Raw genomic sequence first — 26,941 nt, forward strand, 5'->3', positions numbered from 1 at the left:
TCTCGTTTTGATTTCATGGGTTGGGAACATTAACTCTGCGAATTCTACAGTACTTTAGGCAACCTGTTTGCTCCGGGGTCACCACCTTATCGCAGTGGGATGGTTTGTGTGTCTCAGTGACCCTTAGAGCTATATCGGCTGGAGTCTTGTACTCCTGGCAGGGTCACCCATGCCGAACAGGTCGAAGGGTAGAGACCAGACGAAGTGTGACCTCCGTGGTCCTCCAGGTTGGGGGTTGGGCTGGGGGTTGATAACCCACTCTGTAAAAACAATTTATTAAGAAACGGATGACATCAAATACTACAAACATCTGTGAAGCGACGAGGGCCCATAGTAGCAGATGACGCATTGGCGAAAGGAAACCCAAAGACCGATAGCTTCGATCGTGAATCCGAAGCTCGATAAACAATTACTTAGATAGCAGAGGTTTACTACACTGATTATTGTGATGCGTATTAATCGCCATTAGCTTTTCTGCCACAAACGTAGGTTCTCCAGGTATAATAATCTTTAAAGGCCATTTTGATTCACCGAAGTCTTACACATCAAAAGTCTTTGAAATAGTACATCAATATTAGACAATAAAGAGGTCATAGTCTACAGCGGCGGTTTTTTAAACATCGTCACAAGAACGACGTGCTCCTCGCGGTTCACATTAAAAGAGAGACTGAAGAAGTCATTTTCTACACCGGCGGTTTTTTCCACTCGCCGTTTCTGAAGAACGACGCGCTCCTCGCGGGTCACATTAACAGAGAGACTGAAGAAGTCACTGTCTACACCGGCGATTTTTTCCATTCGCCGTTTCGCAAGAACGACGCGCTCCTCACGGGTCACCGCCTGGCGAAGAGAGTCTGAATGCCTTGCATTTCACGAATATCACATGGCGCGCACCCAGTGTAGAAGGTGACTTCAAAGTCTTCATTTCATTCGACGCTTTAGCGCGTTGAACAAGCTTGGTCACTGGAGGGTCAAGTGAAGTCATACCTCTTCGCTGAGGTCATTGCGCGCGACTCGAATCGCACTGTTGCCCATGCGTACACTACACGGTGTGAAGACTAACCATGTTGAGACCGACCACCCATGAGTAAGTTTACAAGTTTTTATGTGACTTTTTACCGCTTGGAATTGTGACCCTTGATTGTGGCCCGGGCTGAGAAAAAAGGCAATTATCATCAGTCTTAAAGGTAAGTCTAGGGCAACATTATTACCTAAGACAGAGGAAGTAGTATTAATTGAAGAATAAGTAGTTCTCTAACGAATCCGCTAGACTTGTCGACTGGTACTTTACATGTGTTGAGAAGACAAGCTCTTCGAATTAAATTTCAATATCTAAGCAATCTGTGATCGCTTAACTGCCTTACTGGCGGAATTTATCCTATCATTTATTTGATATTGAACAAAGTGCTGTTTGTGTGAACAAATAAACCAGTGTGAGGCATCGAAGGTCGATTCTTTCGATGATTCTAGTTTAGTCTAGACTTGGACAGGTTTTTCTACTCTTTTGATACGCTAGTAACAGAAAACAATATGAAAGATACAGCTTCTGGCATATTTACAACACAAAGAAAAATTGTTTTTAAAATAATCTCTCTCTAGAAGGAAATCTCTATTGTCTTTGGATCACGTCACATGTCAACATAGTGGCCCCTAGAACGGGTACCAAAGGTCTAACTTTAAACAGCAGCGAGGTCAAAAGGGTAAAACCAAATTAAAGAACAAGTCTCTGATTTTTAAGGTTTTGCAAAAGGAATAAAATGCAAAACTGATATCCTTTTGCAAGCCTCCAGCAAAATCAACAGTTACCTTAGGAAGGAAATTGATGTACAAATTTCCACGTTTTTAACATCGTGAAGGGAGGCCTGCATTGGAAGCGATTCTGCTGTCAAAAGTCAGGTCTCCACTTCCTAAATCCCAATAAAGTGCGATGCACACACACAAACTCTTTTTTGCTTCACAATGCTTCGCATGAGAAGTTTCTCAATTCCTATGATCAGTCAAAAAAACTGCAAGCTAAATTTCCTATTGACTAATGATTGTTTTAAAGTAGAATTCATATTTGTGGCTCAAACGATTGCGAGCAAATAAATTTGTTTACACGTACTCAAGGGCACTTGTGTTTGTCAAGTTAAGTTGCTTGTGTGCTTAAACTTTATTGCTTCGTCCTTAACGCTTGAATAATTCTCCAAATGAAATTTTGGCACCAAATTGATGAGATAAGAGAAAATTCACAACTAAAATTTATTTTTAGCTCGGAAGACACTGATAGCAGGATCATTTATCGATTTATTCAGTACTTTATTTTTTGGTAAAACGAAACGGGAGCGCTAAGAAAAAATCGAGGCGAGCGCTGTTTCTTTCAGTTTAGAAAACGGAAGAACCATCTATTAACATAATCACAAAATAACCCTAATAAAACTAGCATTTTCAACTCAAAGAAAAACTACAATTTGATATAACCAGGGTCGTAACTAGCAAAAGACAAGACGAGGCACTTGCCTTGTCTAGATTTTAACCCAAAATTAAAAAATAATAATATTTTTTGGGAAAAATAATCCACACTTTTTTCTAAAAAACCCCCTCGGAAAAAACCACAAAAAAAAAAAAAGCCATAAAAAATTTTACAATAAGTAACGTATTTATTGTTTTCAAAATGGAAGGCAGCGATTTTATTGCAATTGTAATTTTCGTTTTATCGTAAACAGTCAGAATACGTCCTATTTAGACGAGAGGAAGTGTAGAATCACGATATCGATTGAGCACCAGGTTAATAAAAACTGTAAAATGTGAACACTGTTAACTGCAGAACTAAGAAAATTCAGACTATGAATGAAACACAAACCAACTGTAATTGAACTCCACAGACTGAGCTCCAAGAGTAAAAAAAGTGGTAGTAATTTATAGCCAGACCACCATGCTGAGGAAAATTACCAGGGATACTCTTGTTGTATTTGCTGTAAGAGTATCTATTTAGGTACATAACAATGCTTTCATCGTTACCTGATAGCACATTCAGTACTGATTTTTAATTTGGACACTATGGTATCTAGAACTTAAAACCGTTAATGTTTCTGCTGTGGAAAATCGAGTATAAAGATAAGTTCTCTAATACTGTAACAAGGACCTTGACAAGTACTCGTTAACTTCTTCGTGCCTTTACAAGTCACGATACAATACAATTGATATTGTATATTACGCAAAAATGTTGTTCATGGAGAGGAGACCTCTAAGAAACCACGGTTTTTTTTGGGTCAACGAAAATGTTTTTTTGTTTATAATTTTTTAAAAAATACTATCCATTAAGTGCTTATTATCTTTTTGGGTTTTTTTTTTTTATGCATGTTAGTTGACAGAAGCGGCTCAGGCAAGCGAACTGAAGACGTATGCAGTGCTTTAAGAGCCTAGCCACACTCTCCGGCTGGAGTAGCTTCCTTCATCTTTCCTGGGAAAGATGGGTTGTCGTTTTTGGAAAGTAATTATTAAAGCGATGTGTTTATGGCGTAATACGTCGATTCCACTGTATTCATTTGCAATGGATTGGCTGGTACGCTATAAGGCAAAGTTACTTGGGATTTATTCCTTTGTTTCTTTGTATGCATGGCCAACAAAGCATAGATGGTTCTGTAGCTTGCTGATAAGGTGGTTGTGGTTTAACACTTTTATCTTATTACACATGACTAGCATTCGAAAGGTGTAGCTTTGGACTGAGCAAACCGCTGATGAATGGGTTCAGAGGTACCATTTGTAGAACGCGTTTCTTTATTGCATTATCTAAAACGAAAGGCACAGGCTTTATGCCTTTCTATGTCTGAAAATAGCAAATTAACTGGTGTTAAGTTCTAATCAACACCTGAAACAGTTGAAGCGAAAACATCAGCTACTTCCAAAGTTGTTAAACATGGTTAAACAACACAGAATCATCCACCATTTAAACGGATTACAGACAAACAGATGAATGAAAACTGCCCTGTGGACAAAAAGTGACTAGTTCCTCTGTTTTTAAAATCAAATTGAGTTATTAAAGATTTAGCTTAGAAAAGCTCTTAATTCAAATGTGTACCGAAATCGCTTTGCAAATTTCCAGATAATTTCAGCAGGTTGTTCCTTAATGAATGCTGTGTCCGAGATTGCATCGAAAGTGCTATATTAGCTATAATAAATTTAGTTCATGTTTCTAAAAAAACAACGGATTGATTTTCCCTTTGTTTGCAAAGTCAGCCGGAAGAATCGAGGAATTAAGAAAGACTTTGTTTAACTTTAAACAGCTAATTGGTCAAAAGGTAGAGGATATCCCTTGAAATTTTTTTAAAACTTTCAACAGTTTTTTCGCAATGCGCGAACGACTTTGCTGGGCCGATTTGTCAATTTAAAGCTCACATGATCATGCCGTGTCCAGGACCAAAGAACTCCCTTCGGGAGTCACATCAGTCATCTGAATTCACCTTTCTTCTATTTTGAGTTGTATTTCAACAAAAGCAATCCTGATAATAAATTCAAATGGCAAGGGGATTATTTTAAACGCCTGAAGCATTTGAAGCGAATAACGAGGCGTCTTTCCACAGTTTGTTTGCAAACAGAATTGCCAACGAATCACATACAAACAAAGAAAAGAAACCACACGGCGAACACTGAGCGACGGGTTTTTGCAGGTTCCTTTGTTTGCGACATTTGGTCGAAGAATCAAAGTATTTTTAGCATTCACGGATGATCGAATAAATAAACCGTATAAAAATAAGTTTAAATCAAGAACGTTGTTGTTTCTTGGAACCCTGGGGTCATTCGTTGAACTGGAATCAATTGAGAACGCCATTTAAACCTTTTTCCTTGAGTTATCTGCAAGTGATGCCTGAAAAGCCTTGGAACAACTCGTACGTATCGAGAAAATCGTAAGCTAAGTAAAACACTTTGTTATCATTAGAAAATCATGTGGTTTCTCGAAAGCTCAAAAGAAAACCTTTCGTGTCGCTGATTTTTAATTCGGCGCGGAAAAAGGGTCAAATTTGTTTTGATTTTTTTGTTAAATGGGTTGCGCTAGACAAAAAAAACTCTTCTATTACATTTAAAACCTCGTTTACAAAAGCATGAGCGCACATTTAACAACGTTACGATATTACCTCACAAGCGTGTTCGGTACTTCGTTGTGGAGAAAATTATTCAGACTTTTGGACAAACTGAAGTCTCGACAAAAATCTGCGTTTTAGGACAAAATTTGGCTTATTTATTTGTTAGTTTGTTTGCTTTTCACTAAAACTGAAAAACACAAACAAAGTACACGACTTACGTAAACACAAATGCAATCGTTCACATTGTTCTAAATAGATTGGACATTGATTGATGAAGTTTTTCCTTTAATTATCAGTAGGCGCTATGGAAAAAAGGTATAAAACCTCAGTGGACTGAAATCAAGTCAAAATGGCTTTCGCGGTAAAAATTTCATCAACTCTTGTTACCATGGAAAGATTGATTCTCCTCAGGCTTCTTATCAACTTTGTATTGTTCCCAATTTACCTAAGGGCATGTTTACTGAACCACATTTTCTTCCCTGATTTTAAGGAAACATAGAAAGTGCTTTTCTTGACTCAAAGCAAATGATCTGAATCTATTTCACAGCTCGTGGCGCTGATGAGGGTCACTTAAATTTAACACCTGTGTGAATTTTCCTTTCCACTGCACGGAGAGGTAGTCAACTGGAGAGCGTGTGGAATCTTAAAAAACAAACATTTCTACTTATAAAGTTATTCACGACGCAAATATATTTTTTCAGAGCAACACTCCACTAAAACGGCTAAGTAAGGACAAATCTTATTTATGTCCGAAAATCAAAACCGAAATTTTGACGCCAGAAAACAAAACTGCTAGAATTGTATCGCCGAGGCAGAGGTGACGCGTCACTGATTGATTTGAATTCAGTTTTTGAACAGCAAAGATCGATAAATAATTATATCGCCATAGCTTTGTTCCATTCCAGTGGATCAGAAGAGCATCAGTTAACAGACGCTTAACCCTGATTTCTCGGTGTAGCTTAATGCGACTAAGAATTGCTACTCCCGCGGATGGAATGCTAGTCTATCACAGAAAACGTCAAGCACTGTATGAGGTTGCCCTGGCTATAAAAGTGGAGTTCTTGGCCCAAAACCATAAGACAATGACCCCGGCCAGGGGTCGAGCCCGGATCATGGCTTAACCATTAATAAGATTATTCTCGTCATCAATGCAAAACAGGGGCAAACTATTTCACTTATTCACTTTTAGGGCCAGAGTGCATTTCCCCTCCTGACAAGCTATACATGTAACCACTGTTCCGGGGGAGTTCCACCCACAGCACATGAGGTGATGAACCTCTATGTCATCTTGCTGCTCCTTGCCATACAGGGACTGGTGCCGAGCTGTTGTGAAGGTAAGCCTGCAAAAACAATGCTTCTGCAATAGTAATCTTCGCTGAATTTCGTAAAACTTCATCATCGGTGAATAATAATAAAAAGATTAGCTAAATTTCAGGCGTAGGTGGCACAAATACAATGCAACTTGTTTTTCCTTGCAATTAAGTAACATTAAGCAAATTTTGACCACGATTACAGTAATATGTAGTAAAGTGTTCAGTTCATCTGTTTTCTCCGTTTAACGACCATTTCTTAGAAATTCTGATAAATTTTACCCATCATTTCTTCTTAAACGTGATTTAAGTTACCTGATAATGATAACAACTAACTGTTATTTAATGTTGTTTTTGTTGTTGCTGCATTGTTGTTGTTGTTGTTGTTGTTGTTGTTGTTGCTACTTCTACTACTGCTACTACTACTACTGTTGCTGCTGATGGTTTTGCTGCTCGCTGTTGCTTTAGCTGTTGCCGCTGTCTAAACTTTGTTTATGGAAATATAAAATTTCACACACTGGCCAATCTAATTATACCCATGCTAATCCTATAGGACACAGCGGCGAAGAGGTCAGTGGCGAAGGTCCATGGCACGAGGAGGACTGGAGTGGAAGCAGTGGTAAGGATCGAATCAGTAACGTTGTGACTTATTGAAGGAAATGCGACTGATTCATTTCTAATTTAAAACAAAGATCTCTTTAATTTAAGTTTGCAAAAGGCTGTTTTGGTGAATTGGTTTAGCGCGCGTTGGATATGAGATGTTAGATAGCCAACGAGGCGCGTTGCTAATGCACCGAGTTGGCCGTATAACTATCTCATATCCAACAAGCGCGAGTGGAACTGATAATTGTTTTATAAAAAAACACCCAAATAATGACATTATTTGAGCTCCCCGACTTTACTCACTGACGCTTACACCTACTATATTTGTGGCCCATGGTATATGAGCTCATATACCATGGCCTGTAAACCAATCAAAACTCAGGAATTACAAAATATCAACACTAGTTTTTAATAAGGCCTAATATATTGGGCCATTGAAAAAATCCGCATTTGGCTGACTGAACCTCTCTATTTTTCTTTTGTTTTGTAATAAGATTCAAGTACAGGTGAAGACGACCACTTCACCGAATTTGATTCTGGCTCGAGCTCAGCCAACGGAGAACGCGATGACGAAGGCCCACGAACGTTTCCGAGAGTTTCGCAAACTTACTCGAACAAAAGATTTGTCACGTCGGGTGATGGCGAAAATAAGGGAGGCTCTCAAGACGATGAGAGCTCAGATTCCAAGTCGAATGGTAGTCAAGATCATGGAAGTTCCAATGAAAACTTGGAATCAAATATGGATCTCGCAAAAAGTAAGTAGTTGATATTTAGTATTTAGTAGTTATGTCTCCAAGAAAGCAATGATTTCAGATGATGCCTTTTACAAAACAGTGTCATTTAAATAAAAACAATCCAACGTACTTGCAAGCGCTTGCTTGTGTTTTATTAATAACGCAGAATTCTTTTGGCCATTTCTTGATGTTGTTTTGCAAAGGGCAGCAAAAGATAATGATCTCGAAAAATGTACATTGCACGTGCAGAGCTATTGTACTGCTAATTAAACCTTTTGTTTGGCGACAATCTCGAAACCGTTTCCGCTGTCTTCACTGTATGCTCACTTTGCCTTGTGTGCCATACAACTCTTTTTTGCTATCCTTACAAAGCATGAGGCAAACAGGATAAACTTGCATCAAGGAACTTATTGGACTGTTGACTGAAGTGATTCAAATATCGATTGAAATAATTGGATACAAATAAATTGATTGATTGATTGATTGATTGATTGATTGATTGATTGATTGATTGATTGATTGATTGATTGATTGATAAATGCCATTTCTTGTTCTAGTTGGCGATGCAATTGATGTGATGAAGAAGTTAAAGAAAGGTACGCTAATAAATATCCAGAAAATATTTCAATATATTCTAAATTTTCGTAATTTTAATTTTTTACATTTCTAGAGGAAAAGCTTTATTGGTAGAAAATAGAAAGCATGTAAATATCCTCTTAAAATGTAAAAATATAAAAAGTTCTTGTTTGGTCTGACAAGACTCGAAAACCTTACTGCTGCTACAAAGGGATAATAAAATTCTAATCCGATTGACCTTCACGAAAAGATTAAAAACTGGGATACGAGACAAAGGCCCGAATAACGGCTGGTTGTAATTTTCAAATTGATTTATGGCCAGAACGTTCAATGTTCGTATTTATTAAAATTATAAGATGTCTGTGTGTAAGTGAAGCATTGAATGAAGAAGATCTTCAAGTGGAGTTTTCTTATAGTGAGCTTACTGGATTTGTGCATACATGAGAAATTGACCCTGGCCCAAGAAGCTACAAGAACGTGTTTCTTTGTCAACATCAAAGAAACACTTCCTTCGTGCATTGAAAATACTGCTATTCATGATCCACACAAGTAAACTACGCTGGACAGAATTAACCTGCCGTTGTGGAGAGGTGGCCGTAGGGAGAGGGGGGAGGGGGGAGGGGGTCGATAAGGGTAAAGTGTATAGATCGGTGCACAGCCGGGACGAAAAAATCCTGGCCGTTTAGAGAGCTAGCTTTTATAGAGAGCTGGTCGAGTATAATATTTTCAACTTCCATTTCTTGTCATTTCCACAGCCAAATCAGATCAGGAGTTTGCCAAAAAGCTTAGATCAGGTACGGTTGACAATTGTTTTAAAATTTCCTTACCCCACGAAAATTGTTTAGCTATCGCATTAATGCCTGCATAAGACAAGACTGGTAAAGCTTAACACAAACATAACAATATTTAACACATCTCACCTTAAGTTAATAAGCTGTAACACAGTAATTTTTCTTTTTAAACTTAGGCCCTGAAAGCCTAGGCGTTGCTTTCAAAACGTTTGAACAACTAAGTGGTCTTTGGATTTCAGTAATGCATAGAATATGGAGAGTTTGGAAGGCAAAAGGTACGTTGGCTTTCTTGCGTTCATCCAATAAGAATCGACGACAGTACTTATCTAACCAGCCGGTCAATACCTGAGTGAAAACGGGAAACGATAACACAACCAAATGACGACCACTTATTAACTTTTGTGGTTACAGTTTAGTCAATCCATATTTATCATCGTATACTGATAATGCATCACTGCTCGTGTCACAAGTGAAGACTTTACCAGACTCAGTCTTATGCAGACAATAATGCAATACGTACTGTAATTGACTAGAAGCAGAGTCTACCTTTAAAGAGCCGTTGGCATGCATACAAGCCTTCTGGCAGTTTAGATATCTTTCTTCAGAAAATTTAACTCTTTCAAAAATTATACTATTACAAAGAACAACAATAGCTAGAGTCTGAGTAACTGAGTAAAACCCAATGAAAGCTACTGAGCCGTGTTATGCGCTTTTGGTAATTATGTTTTGTTGACTGTACTTCATGAAGTACAGTAGTATGTCCCCCATGTGACGGACACATCAAACGAACAGTTGGAGCCGGCGAAAGTGGTTTAGGGAGTTGACTTACTGCTTAGTAGCTTTCCTTTAAAAGCACACACTAGGGTTCCTTCCTAAGACAGTTTTCATTATGTATCCTACAGGGGGGGGGGGGGGGGGGGGGTTTTTGGGGGGGGTTCTAATTGTAGAAAAAAAAAGGGGAAAGAAAAAAAATTTTTTATATTGCGGGGGGGGGGTGTTTTTTTTAAAAATATTGAATTTGTTTTAATATTAAAAAAAAAAAAAAAAAACGGTTGTACACAAATGTTTCAATGACTTATTATATTTAACCATATCTTTCTCACGCAGGGGCAAAAGTGGTGATGCACTCGATAGTTAATGATTTGTTGAATAAAACTGGAAGAGCGATCAAACATAAAGTAGGAAAAATGCTCAGCAAGAAAACAGGTTTGCTTATGACCACTTTTCTTGAATTCACAATTCTAACTTTAGTTGATTTAGAAGGAGCGACTGAGTTCCAGACCAAATAAAAAGAAATGTATGAAGTGGGACCACACGTTACTGACCAAATAGTTAACACGACCAAATTTCTTTAATTTTGGCCTGACGAAAATCTTGCAATTGGTCATTAGAAGCCCTGGACCAGATTTTGATGGAGGAGGTTAACTAGAATAGATTGAAAAGGACTAAAAACACTAAAACGTGACAGATTTGCGTCAAAAGTTTGAAAGGGGCATTCTAATGCACCTTTGATACTTGAAAGCTGCTGCCTTTCGCCTTTTTGTTGTTGTTTTAGAACAAAGAACCTAAATTCATATGAAACGCTCTAAACAAAGTTATTTAATATATATAACTTAGTTTTAAAGCGTTCAAAAGCAAACGCATTTCAGCAATACACATTCTCATCAAAATTCTGTGTAATGATGGAACCCACCCAGTGCGTTTTCGAGTCCCCAGAGAGGCTGCTGAGCAAATCGATGTATCAAGTGGCTTATATAACGTTCTGCTCGTGCAACTGTTTTTGAGTGGCTATTTACGATTATAGTATGTAGTAAAACGTGAACCGAGTTAAATGAACTTTTTTAATTATGTTTATGTTTATTTTTCATGTTGTAGTTGTGGATCTCAATGGCAGTGGCTCCGCAACTTTGAAGGACGACGGTTCAACAGAACCCGAACAAAGTCACCACCTAGCCACAATTCATAATCAAACAGGTAAACTTTCCGGGGAAAAGACCAAAGGTTGTCCTGAAAACTGTCTGTGAAAATTATTTGTTTATTATTAAGTCCGCGCCACTTTTCAGCTTCTATTAGTTAATGGTAATTGTGAGTTGTAATTATTATGTTTATTAATACATGTCTGATAATGGGATTGTTGTTGTTGTTGCTGTTGTTGTTGTTGTATATACCCGTTACGCTCTTTGTTGTTGTATATACCATAACGACTCGTTGAAATCGCAGCAACATGGTATTAAAAAAAACAGTTTAGAATTATAGATATAGTTTTAAGAGAGCACTTCAAATTCACTTCAGTTTTATCGCAATGTATATTTTCAGCTCTACCAGTCGAGCGAGTGAGTATCGATTTTATCAAAAATTCCTCCAAGGAAGCAAGTACATCCACGTCTACAAAAAGTAAGTTAAAAAGTAATACTCATAATTGAAATACAGTACAGTTTCTATCTAAATGTATTCCCCTTAAATTCGCCCTCAATTCTGTATAAGGGTCCACCCCGGTTTTCCGTAGACTATAAGCCACCCTAGATGTAAGCCTTTTTCCACGTATCCCAACCCAATCTTTAGGTACTACAAATGTGTACAGGAAACTGACGCGTTTTCTTGTTCCTGTTATAAAAATTGCTTAAGATCGTAACTACACTCAAACCATTGTTATGTTTTAGGTAAAGTTTTGCAAGTCGTTACGTTGTCTGTAAAACTAGTACATAGAAACTTATCTTTGATATATTGAGCATGGAAACTAAGTAGAAAAGCCCTAAAAAAGAAACTCATTTGACCTCGTTTAGAACGTTTCGTCCCTTTTCCACCCCTTTTTGTTAGAAAACTAGTCCACAACCTGTAAATTTGTTGTAGTAGTCAAGGCTCATAAGCGTGCGCTTCAACCATCCATTGGTCCACCCCACTCCCCTCAGATTAGAAACCTTCTTCAAAATCTGTAAATATGTGCACACTCCAATAGTTTCTAACGCATCAACCAAGCAATAGCCAACCGCGCTTTTAACGCACAGCTACTTAAAAACCCGATTTTTCTGTTTTCAGCCGTAAAAGAACCCGTTAAGAAGGTCAAGGTCTCGTTTTTCAGCACAAGCGCGAACGATTTAAAAGCGGTTCAGAAGTCTGCGATTCAGGGGCAGCCAAACGAAGTTACTGAAAATGACAATGGCACTTTAGTTGCACAGGATACGTCAGCGGAAAAAGGAAGAAATAACATAACTGAAAAGGGTGAAAAAACTACTAGAGGTGTTCATACAAGTTCGATGGTTGCGCCGAACATTAAGTCTATTGCCTCACCGGCGAAGGAAAGTGAACATTTCCAAAACACCAATCATACTCTGGGGTTTGAAGAAAACAAGAAAAACGCTCACAACGTTTCTATGGGTGACGTTGGAAAGAGTGTACAAAGAAATATATCTCGTGATGTTACTGAAATGACACAACAGGTCACACAACACATTGATAACAGTAACGATGATAGAGAGAAGAATAACGCTACAGAAAAGCACCGTGACCAGAAAGTACGTGAAAAGGTCAGTAATAGTGACACAAAGTCACAAAGTGAAGTCACCCATGCACAGCAAGAGACAGTGAAAGAAACTCCTGCGGAACTTGGTAAAAAAACAACAAAACAATTTGATGAAAGTGATAAAAAGTCAAATGTTAACAGTGAAGGTGAAAACAAAAAAAGCAGCTTGACTAAGATTAAGAATGACACTCAAGGAAAGATATCTCAAAGTACAAATGAGGCAGTTAACAAAACTGGAAAAACTAGAGTGTTGGAAACCTTGAAAATAAACTTCTTGAAAAAGAACCGGACTTCGTATTTTGATCATAATAACAGTACGGTTGCTCAAATCAATGATTTGGAAACGCGACGAATTGTAGAATTATCTGCTTTGCACAATGAATCGAATTCTAAAAGTGATTCAGGGAAAGCTGGTGGATTTATCCAAATCAAGTCCAGTAGCTAGCGGAAGCAACAAGACAGGATCAAGTGTGTTAAACAAAAAGATTTCAAACTTGAAAAAATCTGATGGCAAAACAAATAGTACAGAAAGCCAACGAGGCAATCCAAGACGATAGAAAACTATCAAGTAACAAAGGAATTGAAAAAGATACTAAAACTCAAGCAACCACCTTAGCGAAGTCTGAGAAGATAATTGTAAACTTAAATGGACAACAGGAAACATCGAAAGAGACCAAGAGGAATATTTCCGTAAATGACACGCGTGTTGCACCAAACGTGAATGATCAAGAAGTGAAGGAAGACACACACAATAGTACTCAAAAAGGGGAATCATCTGCAAGTGCGTTGGAAAGGAAATCCCACACTACGAAAACAGATTTAGATGCCAATTCTGCTCATATCAAGATGAAAAGCACAGTTGTTCATAACGAAGGAACACTACATGAATACTTCTTCCACTAAAACTAACAGTAAAGAAGATGGATCTAAGAGTTTAGTGACTGCTACAAACGTTCAACGCGACCAAAAACATTTGGAACCGTTGACTAATGGTTCTGTTAAAACATCGAATATAAAAAGTGGTGCTCTCGATTCCTTCAAAGGAAACGAAACGATTGACAACAGTTAATCCCCAGGTTACAAAGAACGATAAAAGCTCGTCTGAAATAGACTCTAAAAGCTCACTAAATCAAGATGGTAGTTCTAAAGATAGTAAAATTCCAAGCGTTGGACATGAAGGAAAGCAGAATGCTCTTGATAAAAATGCTACGCAACCAGTGGACACAAAGACAGGATAAGATAGACAATAAATGCAAACTGAGGGAGGTTCAAATAGTTCAAGGAAGTCTTTGGACGATGTTAGAGATCTCTCGAAAAATAAAAAGCAGGAGAGCGTGGAAATTTCAACAGCAAATACGTCACATGAGAGTATTGCAAAAACCTCGCAAAAGTTGGAACGTTCAGATCCTCCTCAAGGAGCTTCAAGTAATGTTGAAGAAAAAAGAGTCAAACATGTCAAAGATGATGTAAAATCTCTCAATATACAGAAAGGTATGTCTGTCCTGTTTTCTTTAAGTCGTCTTCTATCAGTATACCCAAAATATGTCACTACAAATCCACGGCTTTATCGTTCGTTTTGCAAGCTATCTGGCGGTAAAATGAGTATATGTTTCGCCAGCGTACATACTTCAAAACCCTTCAAACAAACGAAAATTCCTACTTGTAGTGGGTAGAAAAAGTTGATTTACTTTTTTCGACTTTTTTGCTTGTTTACAAGCAAAAGGAAGGGGAATAGCGGTTAAGTGGGGTAATCTGGAACCGGAAGGAATTACATTCTTGTTAACTCTAAAGGGACTGTTTTAATTTCTCAAGGGAATACTTTCCGCTGTGGGTGATCAAAGCGCGTGACTTGTGAAGTGTCACTCTATAGTTGTGCTTCAGCACTTCCGTTCTTGTAGAAAAACGTGACTTGTCGAATTTACAAACGTTATATACCAATTAAAAACGTGAGTAGCCCAAATTTACGTGACATAACCAATTAAGAATGTAAGGGGTTCAGCAATCGAAGGCAACGAAGTTTGAAACGATTAACAACGCAAATTTTTACTGGTACAAGTCTTTCACACACTAAAACGTTGCTAATAGTTAACCAAAGGAAACTCATTTCGTGACAAATGATTATTTCTGCTGAGTTGCACAATTTAGAATTACAACATCATTAAATGTGTTAAGTGATATTTACAAGTGTTTTTGTAGCCAGTTGTGAAATTACTTCCGGTGGAAGCAGTAAACGCTAAACGTTTTAGCTTCTGTTCAGAAGTTAATGCATCGTCATTAAAAAAACAGCGACTGTTTTACTGGAAATGTAGTCGTTAGAAATGGCATGTGTAGCCGTAAGGAAAAGAATAACGCGAGGAGAAGCGGCTTTTGGTAATATCCAAACGACAATTTACTTCTCAATGTGGGGTTAAGATTTCGTGACGAGACAAAAGGTAACTCTGTCGTGCGTTACCTTTATCGGGAACCCTGCTTTAAGCCGAGTAGAAATCTTTCTAACTCGAAAGGAAACAACTATTTCGATTAAAAGGCAAACGTCAAAGTTTACCATTTTTAACCAAGCCAAAGTATATGAGTCGCAAAGCACCCAGCCGTCACGACTGACAAATACAGCATTTCTTCCGCAAAAATAAAAAAAATGCTTCAACTGAAAGACGTTTGAATTCTTCCATGATATGTTCGAACAACAATGCCCAGGATAAACCTTCTACTCATACTAACTTCACGCAAAAAAGTCGATATCTCGAAGAGATCTTTGATTCAGTGTACCGCAACTGTATGCTGGAAGCTTCGATTGGATATTTTTTCAACCCACTTTGAGACAGTCTTTTTCAGGTGTTCGATGTTTTTAATTTAAAGTAGCTGTTTCTCAATAGTTTTGTAGACTCCAATGAACAGGGTAATTTTGTTATTTTTTTGTTTTTGTTTTACTTTGTTCCAGTTGCAGATCAGTCTAAAACAGAAAGGCAGACTTCACAAGAAAAGAACAGTGCTGAGATCCAAACTTACCTAAAGATTATCAAGCCGAGAGACAATGCTGCTACTTCCTCATCGATCCATAATTCTACGTCAATCAAGCTTGTGCATCCGATTACAAAAGGTTCTGAAAATTCCCTTAAAATTTCTCGTGAAAACTCTCTTAAAGCCAAAAAAAAAAATCAAAGAGTTTACCCTGTAGAACCAGTTGGGAGTGACAAAGATAAGTCTGAAAATGCCAAGATTGAAAAAGAGGCCAGCAAAAGTAGCGAGAAAAATGATCGAGAAGATGGTAGAGATGATCCAGGAAGTGGCGTGACGCATGATTCAACAAATAACGTGACACAAGATCCGAAGAGTGAGGTGTCTGGTGAAACAGGAAGTGGCGTGACACACGCTCCAGAAACTAGTGTGACACAAATTCCAGGAAGTGATGCAACACATTCTTCATCAAACGTGTCATCCGAACCCGCTATCAATACTACAAATCACCATTCAAAGCATGTTTCTGATCAAGTGTCTAACTCTCCCCAGCGTGTGTCTGATAGTCCACACAAACAATCTAGTCAACAGAAAATAACGTCTACAAAATCAACAAAGAAGCTAAGAGAGACTCTTTTGGATAATGCAAAAAGCTCAAGTACTCCACATACGAATGGTGCCAAGGACGGTAATTTTGCTTTTCTGTTTGTCTTCAAACATGTATGTTTGTAGCTAAACATACATGACAAATATCTGGCGCACGTGGAAGTACCTGTCAAGCTTCCTGATTGGTTTAAAACAAGTCCAAACTATTTTAGGGGGTTTCCTTTTTACAAGTATTTATATTGATACTGCTATTACTGTCTTTTCTTTGTTAGGGGTGAGTCAAGGAATTTTCGAAATGGGGCAGATCTAAATTTGCACACTACAGAAACCATTTTACAGCTTATAACTTCAGCTTTAATCCAACTTTCCTATTAATATTTTTTTAAAAAATATTAATAGGTATTGCTGTCATCATCGGCGTGCCATATCAAATTCAATACGTGCATTAACACTATCCTTGAAGGGAAGATAGTTGAAACGAGGGACTCCTTGGCCACTTGTTTCAGGCTTAAACAGGGCTTCTACAATATTGTGCGATGTTACGGTTTCGCATCAGATTGACCTCAAATCGCAAGTTTTTGCATAATTCATCATAAATCGCATAATTCGTACAAAATCGCACAATTTGAGCAAAGAAAAAGGAAATACTCGCTTTCACTAAGTTTTTAAGACAATTGTGACGTTGTTTCAAAGTGGTTTACCTTCAAAAAAACCTTGGAAAACCCCTGATGTGGTTAATTCCAAACGAACATTACTTCGAGCGGGCAACTTCCTTTTGCAGTTTCAACTTAGTCATAACAACATTCACACAAATGAATTTGCTGTCTTTCTTTGCTTTCTTGTATTGTACTGAAGTTTACAAGGCAAAATGGCTCAATTCAGAATGTTTAAATCCTTCCATGAAATAAAAAAAATTGAAGATTGTTCGATCGTTCGGCACCGTACGTTAGCACGTGCGCCTTCATTAATTCAGGCAGCGGTATCTTGGCGCACTTCATATATTATGTCACCAAAAGTCTCCAACGTTTTACGTTGTCATGTAGTGTACACGGAAAGCCATTTGACATTGGAATTAACGCAAATGAGGTGAAAAGAATCTATTTCATTCTAATACAGATATTTATCCTTCCTTTATGCTCTTCTTTTTTTATTTTTGAAATGCACAAAATGGATTTTCATCTCCTGAAACCTTGTAAAACAAGCTTAAAATCGCTCAGATAAAATCGCATAATTTGCCGCATATTCTGCCCTAAAAATGCCGCATAATTTCTGCTTTTTTGCCGCACCCTAACAGAAGGCCTGCTTTAAGGCAAAAGGGTCTCGGGACGAAATAAAGTTTTTACTTTCTCTCTCTGTTCTATTGTGTTGTCTAATAAATGTTCTTTTAATTTATATCTAGTGCATTTCAAACATGTTACCCAGGCCTCGCGAAGAACTAAGGAAGAGGAGCGGCCACAAAGCAACAGGGCAAAGAAAGGTCATCATTTGGCAAGCCATGGTATACATTTTTTCAAAGTGTTATTTTGACACGTTTTCTATTTTCAAACAGGTTTTTGCTTAGCTCAACTACAGAAAACGGTTCTTTCAACTTGTATCTACTTATTTATACCAGCCTTCCTAACTAGGTGCAAATCTTATGTCAATAAATTGTCTTGCTTTGGAAATACAGAATTGTAATGGTAAGACTAAGCATCTTCCTCTATTCCCACACAAAACGAATATTTTTATTTAACAATCTAAAAAGTCTTCCAAGCGAACGCTTTATACGCCACTTTAATCACGTCAACAATAAGAATACGGACCTTGCATGCAGGATCTAACTGATAGCTGTAAAAACTGTTTTCTATGAACTTATTAATATTATAATTTCTATATTTAATTGCTGGCAGCTTTTATGCCTACCGTTATGCCTCTGTTAAGTCCCCTTTCTTTTTAAAAGCCACTCCTGCCCCAAGCTTCCCTTTTTTCAAGAGGTTTGTTAGGCCTCTACCCCTCTCTTTTCTATTTTAAAACCCTCAGATAACCGGAATGTAAAACGGCGCACAGAGATTTTTGTTCTTTTCGGATTTCGCTTTAGTTGATTACCAACGTGATCTAACGACTTGTTCTGCTTTATATTTTAAACAAAACACTCGAGCTCCTTTTTTTTCAATTCCAGAAATTTCAAAAAGCGATGACCAACCACAGCCAATTAAAATGCAAAGCAATTCGTCACGGACTGAACCAAATCCGGCAAACCCGACAAAAGAGGACATAAAGCCTTCAAAGCCTCAACAAGGTATTACTTGAATTTTTAAATAACAATCTTTACGCTTTCTATACAATTATTTTGTTATGATTGTTTGCCTGTAACATATATCCATTTATACCAGATCTCAAGCGGAATGCTTGTTTTACATTTAGTTGTTCTCTTACTTTGCGTACAGCTTGTGCATTTTGTTTTGCGAAAATGGTCAAAAATATGTGAATTTTAGTTTTTTTGCGCATAACTTGCCCATTTCATTTTGTTGGTTTCTTACTTTTCGCACGTCTCTTTTTTGACCATTTTTTTTTTTTTTTCACGTTAGCCCAACATTTGCTTTGATGGTTTTAATACTTTCGTTGCGCGGAGTTTGTTTAGCTTATTTTTAATTTGCGCACAACCTCTGTGCATTCGGTCTTGTTGATTTTTTTACTTTCCACACAACTTGTGAATTTCATTTTTAGTTTTTGTTTCACTTTGCTCACAACTTGTGCATTTCATTTTGTTGACTTTTTACTTTGCACACAACTTGTGTATTTCATTTTTTTTCACTTTGCACACAACTTGTGCATTTCATTTTTTATTTCCCCCTTTGCGTACAATTTGTGCATTTTATTTTTTGTTTTTCACTTTGCACACAACTTGTACAGTACTTGTTCATTTCATGTTGTTGATATTCTCTTTGAGCACAACTTGTGCTTTTCATTTTTTTATTTTTCACTTTGCAGACAACTTTTGCATTTAATTTTTTATCTTTTATTTTGCGCACAATTTTTTACTTTTCACGTAATTTTGTGCAAGACCTGTGCATTTTTTACTTTTAACTTTGCACACAACCTGTGCATTCTTTTTTAATTTTCATTTTGTGCACAACTTGTGCAATTTTATTTTTCACTTTGCACACAACTTGTGCATTCTTTTTCACTTTTCACTTTGCGCAAGACTTGTTCATTTTTTACTTTTCACTTTGCACACAACTTGTACATTTCATGTTGTTGATATTCTCTTTGCGCACAACTTCTGTTTTTCTTTTTTCTTTTTATTTTTAAGTTTGCTCACAACTTGTGCATTTCATTTTCTATTTTTCTATAAACAAAACTTGTGCATTTCATTTTTTTATTTTTCAATTTAAACAAAACTTGTGTATTTCATTTTTTTATTTTTCACTTTGCACAAAACTTGTGCATTTCATTTTTTAATTTTCACTTTGTGCACAACTTGTGCATTTTATTCTTTAGGTTTCACTTTGCATACAACTTGTACATTTCATGTTGTTGATATTCTCTTTGTGTACAACTTGTGTTTTTCATTTATTTATTTTTTAGTTTGCGCACAAATTGTGCATTTCATTTTCTATTTTTCTATAAACAAAACTTCTGTATTTCATTTTTTTATTTTTCAATTTAAACAAAACTTGTGCATTTCATTTTTGTTTTCACTTTGCACAAAACTTGTGCATTTCATTTTTGTTTTCAATTTGCGAACAACTTGTGCATTTCATATAATTGGTATTTTTATTTTGCGCACAACTTGTGCATTTTATTTTTTTAATTTTTTTCACTTTGCGCACAACTTGTACATTTCATTTTGTTAGTTTTTCATTTTGCGCTCATATTGCGCATTCATTTTTTTATTTCTCACTTTGTTTTTTTATGTTTTTGTTTGTTTGATTGTCTATTTTATTGTTGGGAAAAGCTGGCATTATTTTATCAAGCAATTTAATTTTGCTTATTTACTTCACTGACAAATTCTTACTGGATGATATTTCATTTGTGACGTGAACTGACAGCAAATCATTTTTACACTGACAGTTGATGTATTGACGTCTCGTACTCCTCCGACTTCACTCCTGACGACGTCCAACGACGATAACACATACAGCATTAAACAGATTGTGCAAGGTACTTACTTTTCTCCTGGGAGTGGGTGGGGGGGGGTGCGCTGGATAGTGTCCGTTTTGAGACGTAGTTCCAGGTCTTCGATGGGGTTCCAATTTAGACTTGATAGTCTGAGATGGGGTCTCTGAATGGAAAAAAAAATAAATCAAGTTCAGTATTATCTTTCTGCCGCAAACGATAACGCTGTTAGGAACTTATAAGAGATCTGATTAGCAACAATATGAAATAATAACAAACAATAGTGCAAAGCTAATCATACTACGTGAAAAAAAGTAGGCTTTGCGATACACCAGCACGACTATAACCGATTGAGCAGGATTGTACGCAGTTGCAATCCTGCTATATCATTTCTAGTCGTGGTGGTGTATCGCAAAGCCTACTTTTTTCACGTAGTATGATCAGACTTGCACTATTGTTTGTTATTATTAGCAAATTTAAGCATTCTAGTCAGAGACGGGGTTGGGGTTCTTGGAACGCAGAGGGCAATTTTGTTTTTTACGCCCAGTTTAGACACTGAGTATTTTTTTTGGAATTTTATCAAAAAGGAAAATGTTCGGCATAATGTGCCCCGTGGTGGAATCGACCTGAAGACCGAGTGTGATAACCACTAGACCACCGGGAGCTGGCTCCCAGATTTCGTAAATTTTAACTATATATCGTGTTTCCCTTACAAATATAGATAGCTAACCGTAAACAGGCTAACCAAAGTGCATAGTATGCTAATCGAAGTGAATAGTAGGCTAAAAAAGTGCATAGTAGGCAAACCGGAGTGTATAGCAGGCTAACCGGTACTAATTACCAGTCGACGACGGTAAGTGGCGGCTATCTTGAAGTGGGCGTAAAAAAATTGCCCGCAGAGGAGCACCCTCGACCAAACTTTTCCAAGTACCCCATCCCCGCGACTTTTTCTCTGTAAACCAGGGTGCAGCTCGTTTTTCTGACCGAATCCATTTCTAAGGCCCCATCTACATTGATTCAATTTGGTTGATTCACTGATTTTCGTTGATGTTTTTGGCGTTTATCGTTTACACGTATAGATAGGTCGAAAGTATGAGTGAGTTTAAAGTACCAAAATAATGATAGGACCACTTGTACAAACAGCAGCGAAGTGAAGCCCGATCTTGGTTTAGATCAGGGTCAGCAATAAAGAGTGAAACAATAAACTAAATGCAAGGCTGATCGGACAGCTAAAAAGGCTAATTAAATTTTATTGCCCAATATTTCGGTTAGGCAAAAGTGAGTTTAAACCTGTTTAGCAGGTTTTAAATATGTAACTCGTTCCTATGGACCTTCCTGAATTTGTATGTTCTAAGAAAATTAGCATCCTCTTTGCTGCTGGAACGGCATGTATCAACCTGTGTGGTTCAATGTGCAGCCCTAGGAAATTAATTCAAGAACAATATTATCATAAATTAAGTTAATGCTCTACTTTCCAGCTTCTAGTACTAGTACTGCATGGCGTAACACTGCATTCGCAATTGTACCCTTATTCAATCTGTACCTCACTTGCAAAGGAGCAAAATGTTTTGATGACACGAACCAAAAATCAAATTTTTTACATATTGCCTGTCGCGGCATTTGATGAACGGCAACACATGGGCCAGCTAACAAAATTTCGACGCTGTAAAGAGTTGAACATTGGGTTTTTGTCTGTGTTTATAAATTTGAGAATTACTGCGTTAATTCTGTAATATTGAAATGTACCTTTTCTTCATGTTGCAAGCAATCTATTTTCCTCAAGTCGAACACTAGAGCGCACGGCAACGTTTTCGAATCTTTGCTTTAGTTGCCTCCAGTCGTCCGAGTTGATCACAAGTCGCCGCTAGTTATACTTCGCTTATACAAACAAAGTGTCTTTTTCACTGTTTGGCTTCCTCTTGAATACTGCCTTTATGAATCAAAGCTAAAGAACCGAACGTTAAAACCAGCGTTGTGAAGTTACGTTTTGCCGTCAGAGCAAACAATATTCAAATCAAAGTCGCGAAAACAAATTCCTGAAAGCACGAACACGATATGCAAATATAGAGCACAAAAATATTTCGCGCGAAATGCAACAAATAGCCGTTTTGTTCTTTTTTTGTTTGATTTTTCACAAAATTAGGAACAACTGGTCCCGTCCACACTGACCCGGGTAAATTTGAAAACGCAACTTTTTTACCTGGATAGGCCAACCGTCCACAATAAAACGGCGTTTTTGGTCACCGAAAACGGTACTTTTTAAAACACTCTTCAAAGTGGGTATCGTTTTCAAATTTACCCGGGTTAATGTGGACGGAAAACATTTTATCTGGCGTTTTCAAATTTACCCGGGTCAGTGTGGACGGGGCCTAAACCTAGCCCTGATTTTATTTTGACATGAATATTGGTCCTGTTTTGTGCTAGATTTTTAAGTATTATTTTGCAACCGGCGTTTAATTTGTCCCCGGACTTTTTTAATGGGAAAAAAATAAAATTCGGAACGGGGGAGGGGGAGGTCACGGGCCGCCTGCGTGTTTCCAGTGGCCTGGGAGTTAAGTATTCGAGTTATTCAACTGATTCTTGTATATCTTTGTATATCAGGGCCGAAAGGATCAAGCTATGTTTATGGTAATCACGATGAAGAAAAAGTACGCAACTTGGAGAAAAAAGTTTCTAAGCTGGAAAGTGAGGTTACCGTGCTGGAAACAGCGATGGCAGACTTGGCCAAAAGGCTTCTGGTTGTGGAGCAGAAATCAGGTCTGAATAAAAAAAAGTAATAAATCTTAAAACATAATGAAATTGTATGCCAAGCATGCAACATTTAGGACCTGTTTATATGGAAAAAATGGTCGCTTGGAAAAGGGTTACCCCCTACATCGAACTATCTTTTGACTTACGGGGCATTAACATGAGAAACGTTGTCCCAGCTGACCACTCAGCCAAAACTTAGCCATTACGGTCTCGCGCAAGTTGCCACCAATTTTCTCTGGTAAGTGAGGCAAACATATCTAAAATGTTATAAAATATAAGGAAAAAAGCTTGTCTTGCTCTTCAGCGTCATCCTGCTCTTAAAGCTATTGACCCTTCATCCAGGGTCCGCTTGCCACCGAGACAACTTTGTATTACTTATTTGAACAGTTTACTGCTTTTTATTAAGAAATGTATAAAAAGTTCTCTCGCCTGGGGTGGCTTGGTATGAAGGGTAACCCTCTAACCAGTAACTAGGGACAACGTTTCTTTATAAAAGCAGACCGTGAAATGAGGAGCAGTTGTTAACGGAAGCCCACTATTGGTAGTCGCGTCTATCAAGCAGCATCCTTGAATGGGCACGCTATTTTTACTACGACCTGCGTGACGGGTTATCCCTGTCTCCAGGCCCTCTCCAAATTCTCAGTATTATGGTTTTATAACCCAGCTTGCGTTTAGGTTTTTTCTTATATTTGAAATGTATTGCTTCGCGAGTTTTACAGAAAATGAATATCTGTCCGAAGTTCGTCAAAAACACTCCGCTGTGCATCGTATTTTCAGCTCCTGTCCTCTGTGTTTAAAATGTACTCTGGCGTTTGATATATTTCTTTATATCTTCTGAAGTCAAACCAGGGAAGTTGACGTGACGACATTGTCTAATCTGTCCTTGTCTTGAATACTTTAGAAGTCCCCAAACCACCACCAACAGCAGGCATGTTCCCGCCTCCTACAAAGGAACCCGAGCCTCATGATCAACGTCCAGTCCACAGCCATCAACAAACCACTGTGTATGTAGCAAAAGGTCTGGACACGACTCCACAGACTCCTGTGCCTCAGTACGGTCCGGACAAGATTGTCATACCAATTTCCTCTCTCTACCCTGGACGAGCAAGGCGTGTAAGCACACCTTCCGACTCAATACATGAAGCAGTTGATCATCAAGAGACCAATGGTGGGTTTGCAAAACAGTTCGACGTCCGTTCCCTTTCTTTTCATATAGTGTTACATGCGCATTAATACAAGTTAGCCTCAGATTTTCAGTTGCTATGTTCTTATCACCTATATTAGGGGCCATGACCAGGAGAGTGATATATATTAATTGTTTGTGGGCCCTTTGTTTTCCTGGTAACTGAATTGAGCTTGATTCAAAACCTCTTTTACAATGACCTGTTCACACTTTACATCGATGTCAAAATTGAGGGTAATTTGTGGTTTATCTTAGTAATGTAATGTAGTTATTGTTTTCTTCGATCGTGTTCTTATTTAAACGTAATTGGGGTGCGAAAACTCCCCCCAGATCAATTCTAAATGAAGCTCGCAGACTAAGAATAGGAAATGTGAACTTCATTTTATGTGCCTCTGACTGTGCATGTACACCCTAAATTGTAGTAATAGTGTAAGAAGAAGTTCGATGCTGATCAATGTAATTGTTTTCAGTTGACAGTCATCCTGACGAAGACCAGGAGAAGCCTCAAGATAGCACCCACGTGTCCATGCTTGGCGGAGCTCATTCTGCCCCCTCCTCCGAGGCCCATGCTGTAGTGCGACCCATAGTGAACATTATTGTACCTAACAACAGGGCAGACTTGTTATCCGAAGGAGGTTAGTATAAAGAGTAAATTATAGACAAAGGACCTTTGGTTTGGTTTTAGGGCTATTCAGGTAAAAACCAACAAATCTACTTATTATTGGCTCAGCCATACGCTGCCTTCCCAGCGGAACATTAACGAATTGTATTTTTCCTTTTTCAAAACGAGTGGCAGTGTACAACCTTTCGTATGGAAATGATTTCATTTGCAAGTTCATTGTCTTGCAAATCAAACTCGTTTTCATCTAAAAGGTTGTGCCCACAAGAACTAACCAGAAAACCAATAAACCGGAAGTCTTGATAATTCTATTTTTTATATGCATAAAACATCATCGACATTTGACAATAACATTTAAACTTGACACTGAATGTTGTCACACGAACCTCGAAATGTTATTGTTAATTTTTCTCTGCAATGTCTTAAATTGTCTTACTCAGATTCATTTTTTTTTGACTGGATTAGATATCTAAAATATGTAATAAACTAGCCTCCCTATTAGAGTGTGTTTAGTTGAAAATTTGTATATGTTTAATGCCACAACCCGCGTCACGATCGCCGTAAAGATTTTGAAGGTCTAATTAATTAAGTTCAATCAGCGTGTTACTTTGGAAAGACTAAAAGCTTTATTTCTTTGAATGACATATTTACCTCGTTTGCTTTGTAGCGCTCTGTATACCAAGATGTCAAAATGGCGGAAGGTGCTTGGACAGAAACGTTTGCAGATGTCCGACCTTTTTTACGGGCGACCACTGCGAGCGGTTCTCTCTCAGAGACCTCCTGGAAAACCCGTCTCCTCGTGAAAGGCCCTACAGAAAGCTCCAAAGAATAGTGGTCTCGGAACCACCAGACCGACAGGTTCTAGATGGAACCCTTAACTTGGACCCAGGGTCCCCTGCACTTCAATACAGAGACCTTAACCAGGATCTTGAGCCTGGTAAAGAGTATGTTGCCAAGCAACAACCAGTCGAGGTTGCGTCACCTAGCAACAGTGCAGAAGTCGACAGTGGTGCCAGGAGAAGGCAATTGATTCTCGAAATCTAATGAATATTCCTTTAGAATACAAATTTAACATGATTGCATCAATCCATAGTTTAGAGTTTCCAAGAAAAATGTCACAGGTTTTTCTTTTGGCTGACATTTGGGTGGAAAGCCTCAAATGCAATTCGTCCTATAGACGAAATACATTTTAATTATACTTTTCTTAATATTGTAAATGACCACTGAAACAATTGAAGGTAGGAACGATTAAGTTTAAATGACCAGACTGTACGTAGGGCACATTTAGCTTATAATTTTTAGTATTTCTGTGAAATTTCAATGGTCTTTTTCCGTGAACCTGTTCTGCCTTGTTTCGCTTTTCATTTTCCGAATGCTTTATAGTGTAACTGTTACGGTAATCTTAAGGTTATAAGTCTAATTTATGTTCATAAAGCTATGAAACTGATGTTTTTGCACTGGCCTTTAATATGTATGCATCAGATGAATTTCAGATAGGTTTCTTATGACTGGCGTAAACCTGACAGACCTGAACCAGTTTAGAACCAGTTAAGTCACAGAGTCAAAGTGCGAGGGCGGAAAAAAGTTTTGGTTTAGCACGTGATTGGCCAATAAGTCGACGTTTTGGCTCTGACTGGCTTAAACAAGTTCCTTCGCATCTTTTAACTAATTATAAATCACTGCCCTACAAGAGTAGAAAGCAAAAAATGATGCGTGAAAACAGTTCGTAAACACGAGTCGTTTAGGATTATCAATCTGCTTGTAGGCAATACCATTTGGCAAACTCTCGAACACAATTTTAGTAACTATTTCAAGGTATTGATATTACTGACAAATAGAGTACATAAATGTATCTACTAGTATATTTATAGCAAGTGTTCCCGATTTTTCATTACACATAGGTTGACCGACCTACTTTATTAATATGATAAAAGTAATGATAATTTTTGGTGAAGTTAATATTATTGTAATGAAGAACGGAGAAAAGATAACAAAACATGTATATAACTTATAGCTTTTCCAGTGAGTGAACCAGGGCGTTTTTGGTACAGTAGTGTGGTATAACCTTATTGGGGAACCTATTTTTGTATTATCACTTTGAAACGATTTGTAATAAAAAGAAGTTTGTTCGTTTT

General features: G+C 37.7%; 1 protein-coding gene across 1 annotated transcript; it reads left to right on the plus strand.

Annotated features, from left to right (window-relative positions):
* Window positions 1–1,069: 1,069 nt before the first annotated feature.
* Window positions 1,070–26,941, plus strand: LOC144632085 (uncharacterized). Its single transcript, XM_078490688.1, has 21 exons — window positions 1,070–1,184; window positions 6,250–6,394; window positions 6,924–6,989; window positions 7,468–7,728; window positions 8,265–8,303; window positions 9,039–9,077; window positions 9,251–9,349; window positions 10,182–10,280; window positions 10,950–11,048; window positions 11,391–11,468; window positions 12,111–13,031; window positions 13,091–13,495; window positions 13,846–14,085; window positions 15,533–16,237; window positions 17,555–17,653; window positions 18,314–18,433; window positions 20,209–20,298; window positions 22,855–23,010; window positions 23,906–24,172; window positions 24,658–24,822; window positions 25,474–26,941. Exons 2-21 carry the CDS (start codon window positions 6,331–6,333, stop codon window positions 25,848–25,850), a joined length of 4,389 nt encoding a protein of 1,462 aa, XP_078346814.1. The 5' UTR covers window positions 1,070–1,184; window positions 6,250–6,330; the 3' UTR covers window positions 25,851–26,941.

Source organism: Oculina patagonica, chromosome 12 (genome assembly GCF_052425735.1).
Source record: "Oculina patagonica isolate OP01 chromosome 12, crgOcupat, whole genome shotgun sequence".
Taxonomy (NCBI): Eukaryota; Metazoa; Cnidaria; class Anthozoa; order Scleractinia; family Oculinidae; genus Oculina; species Oculina patagonica.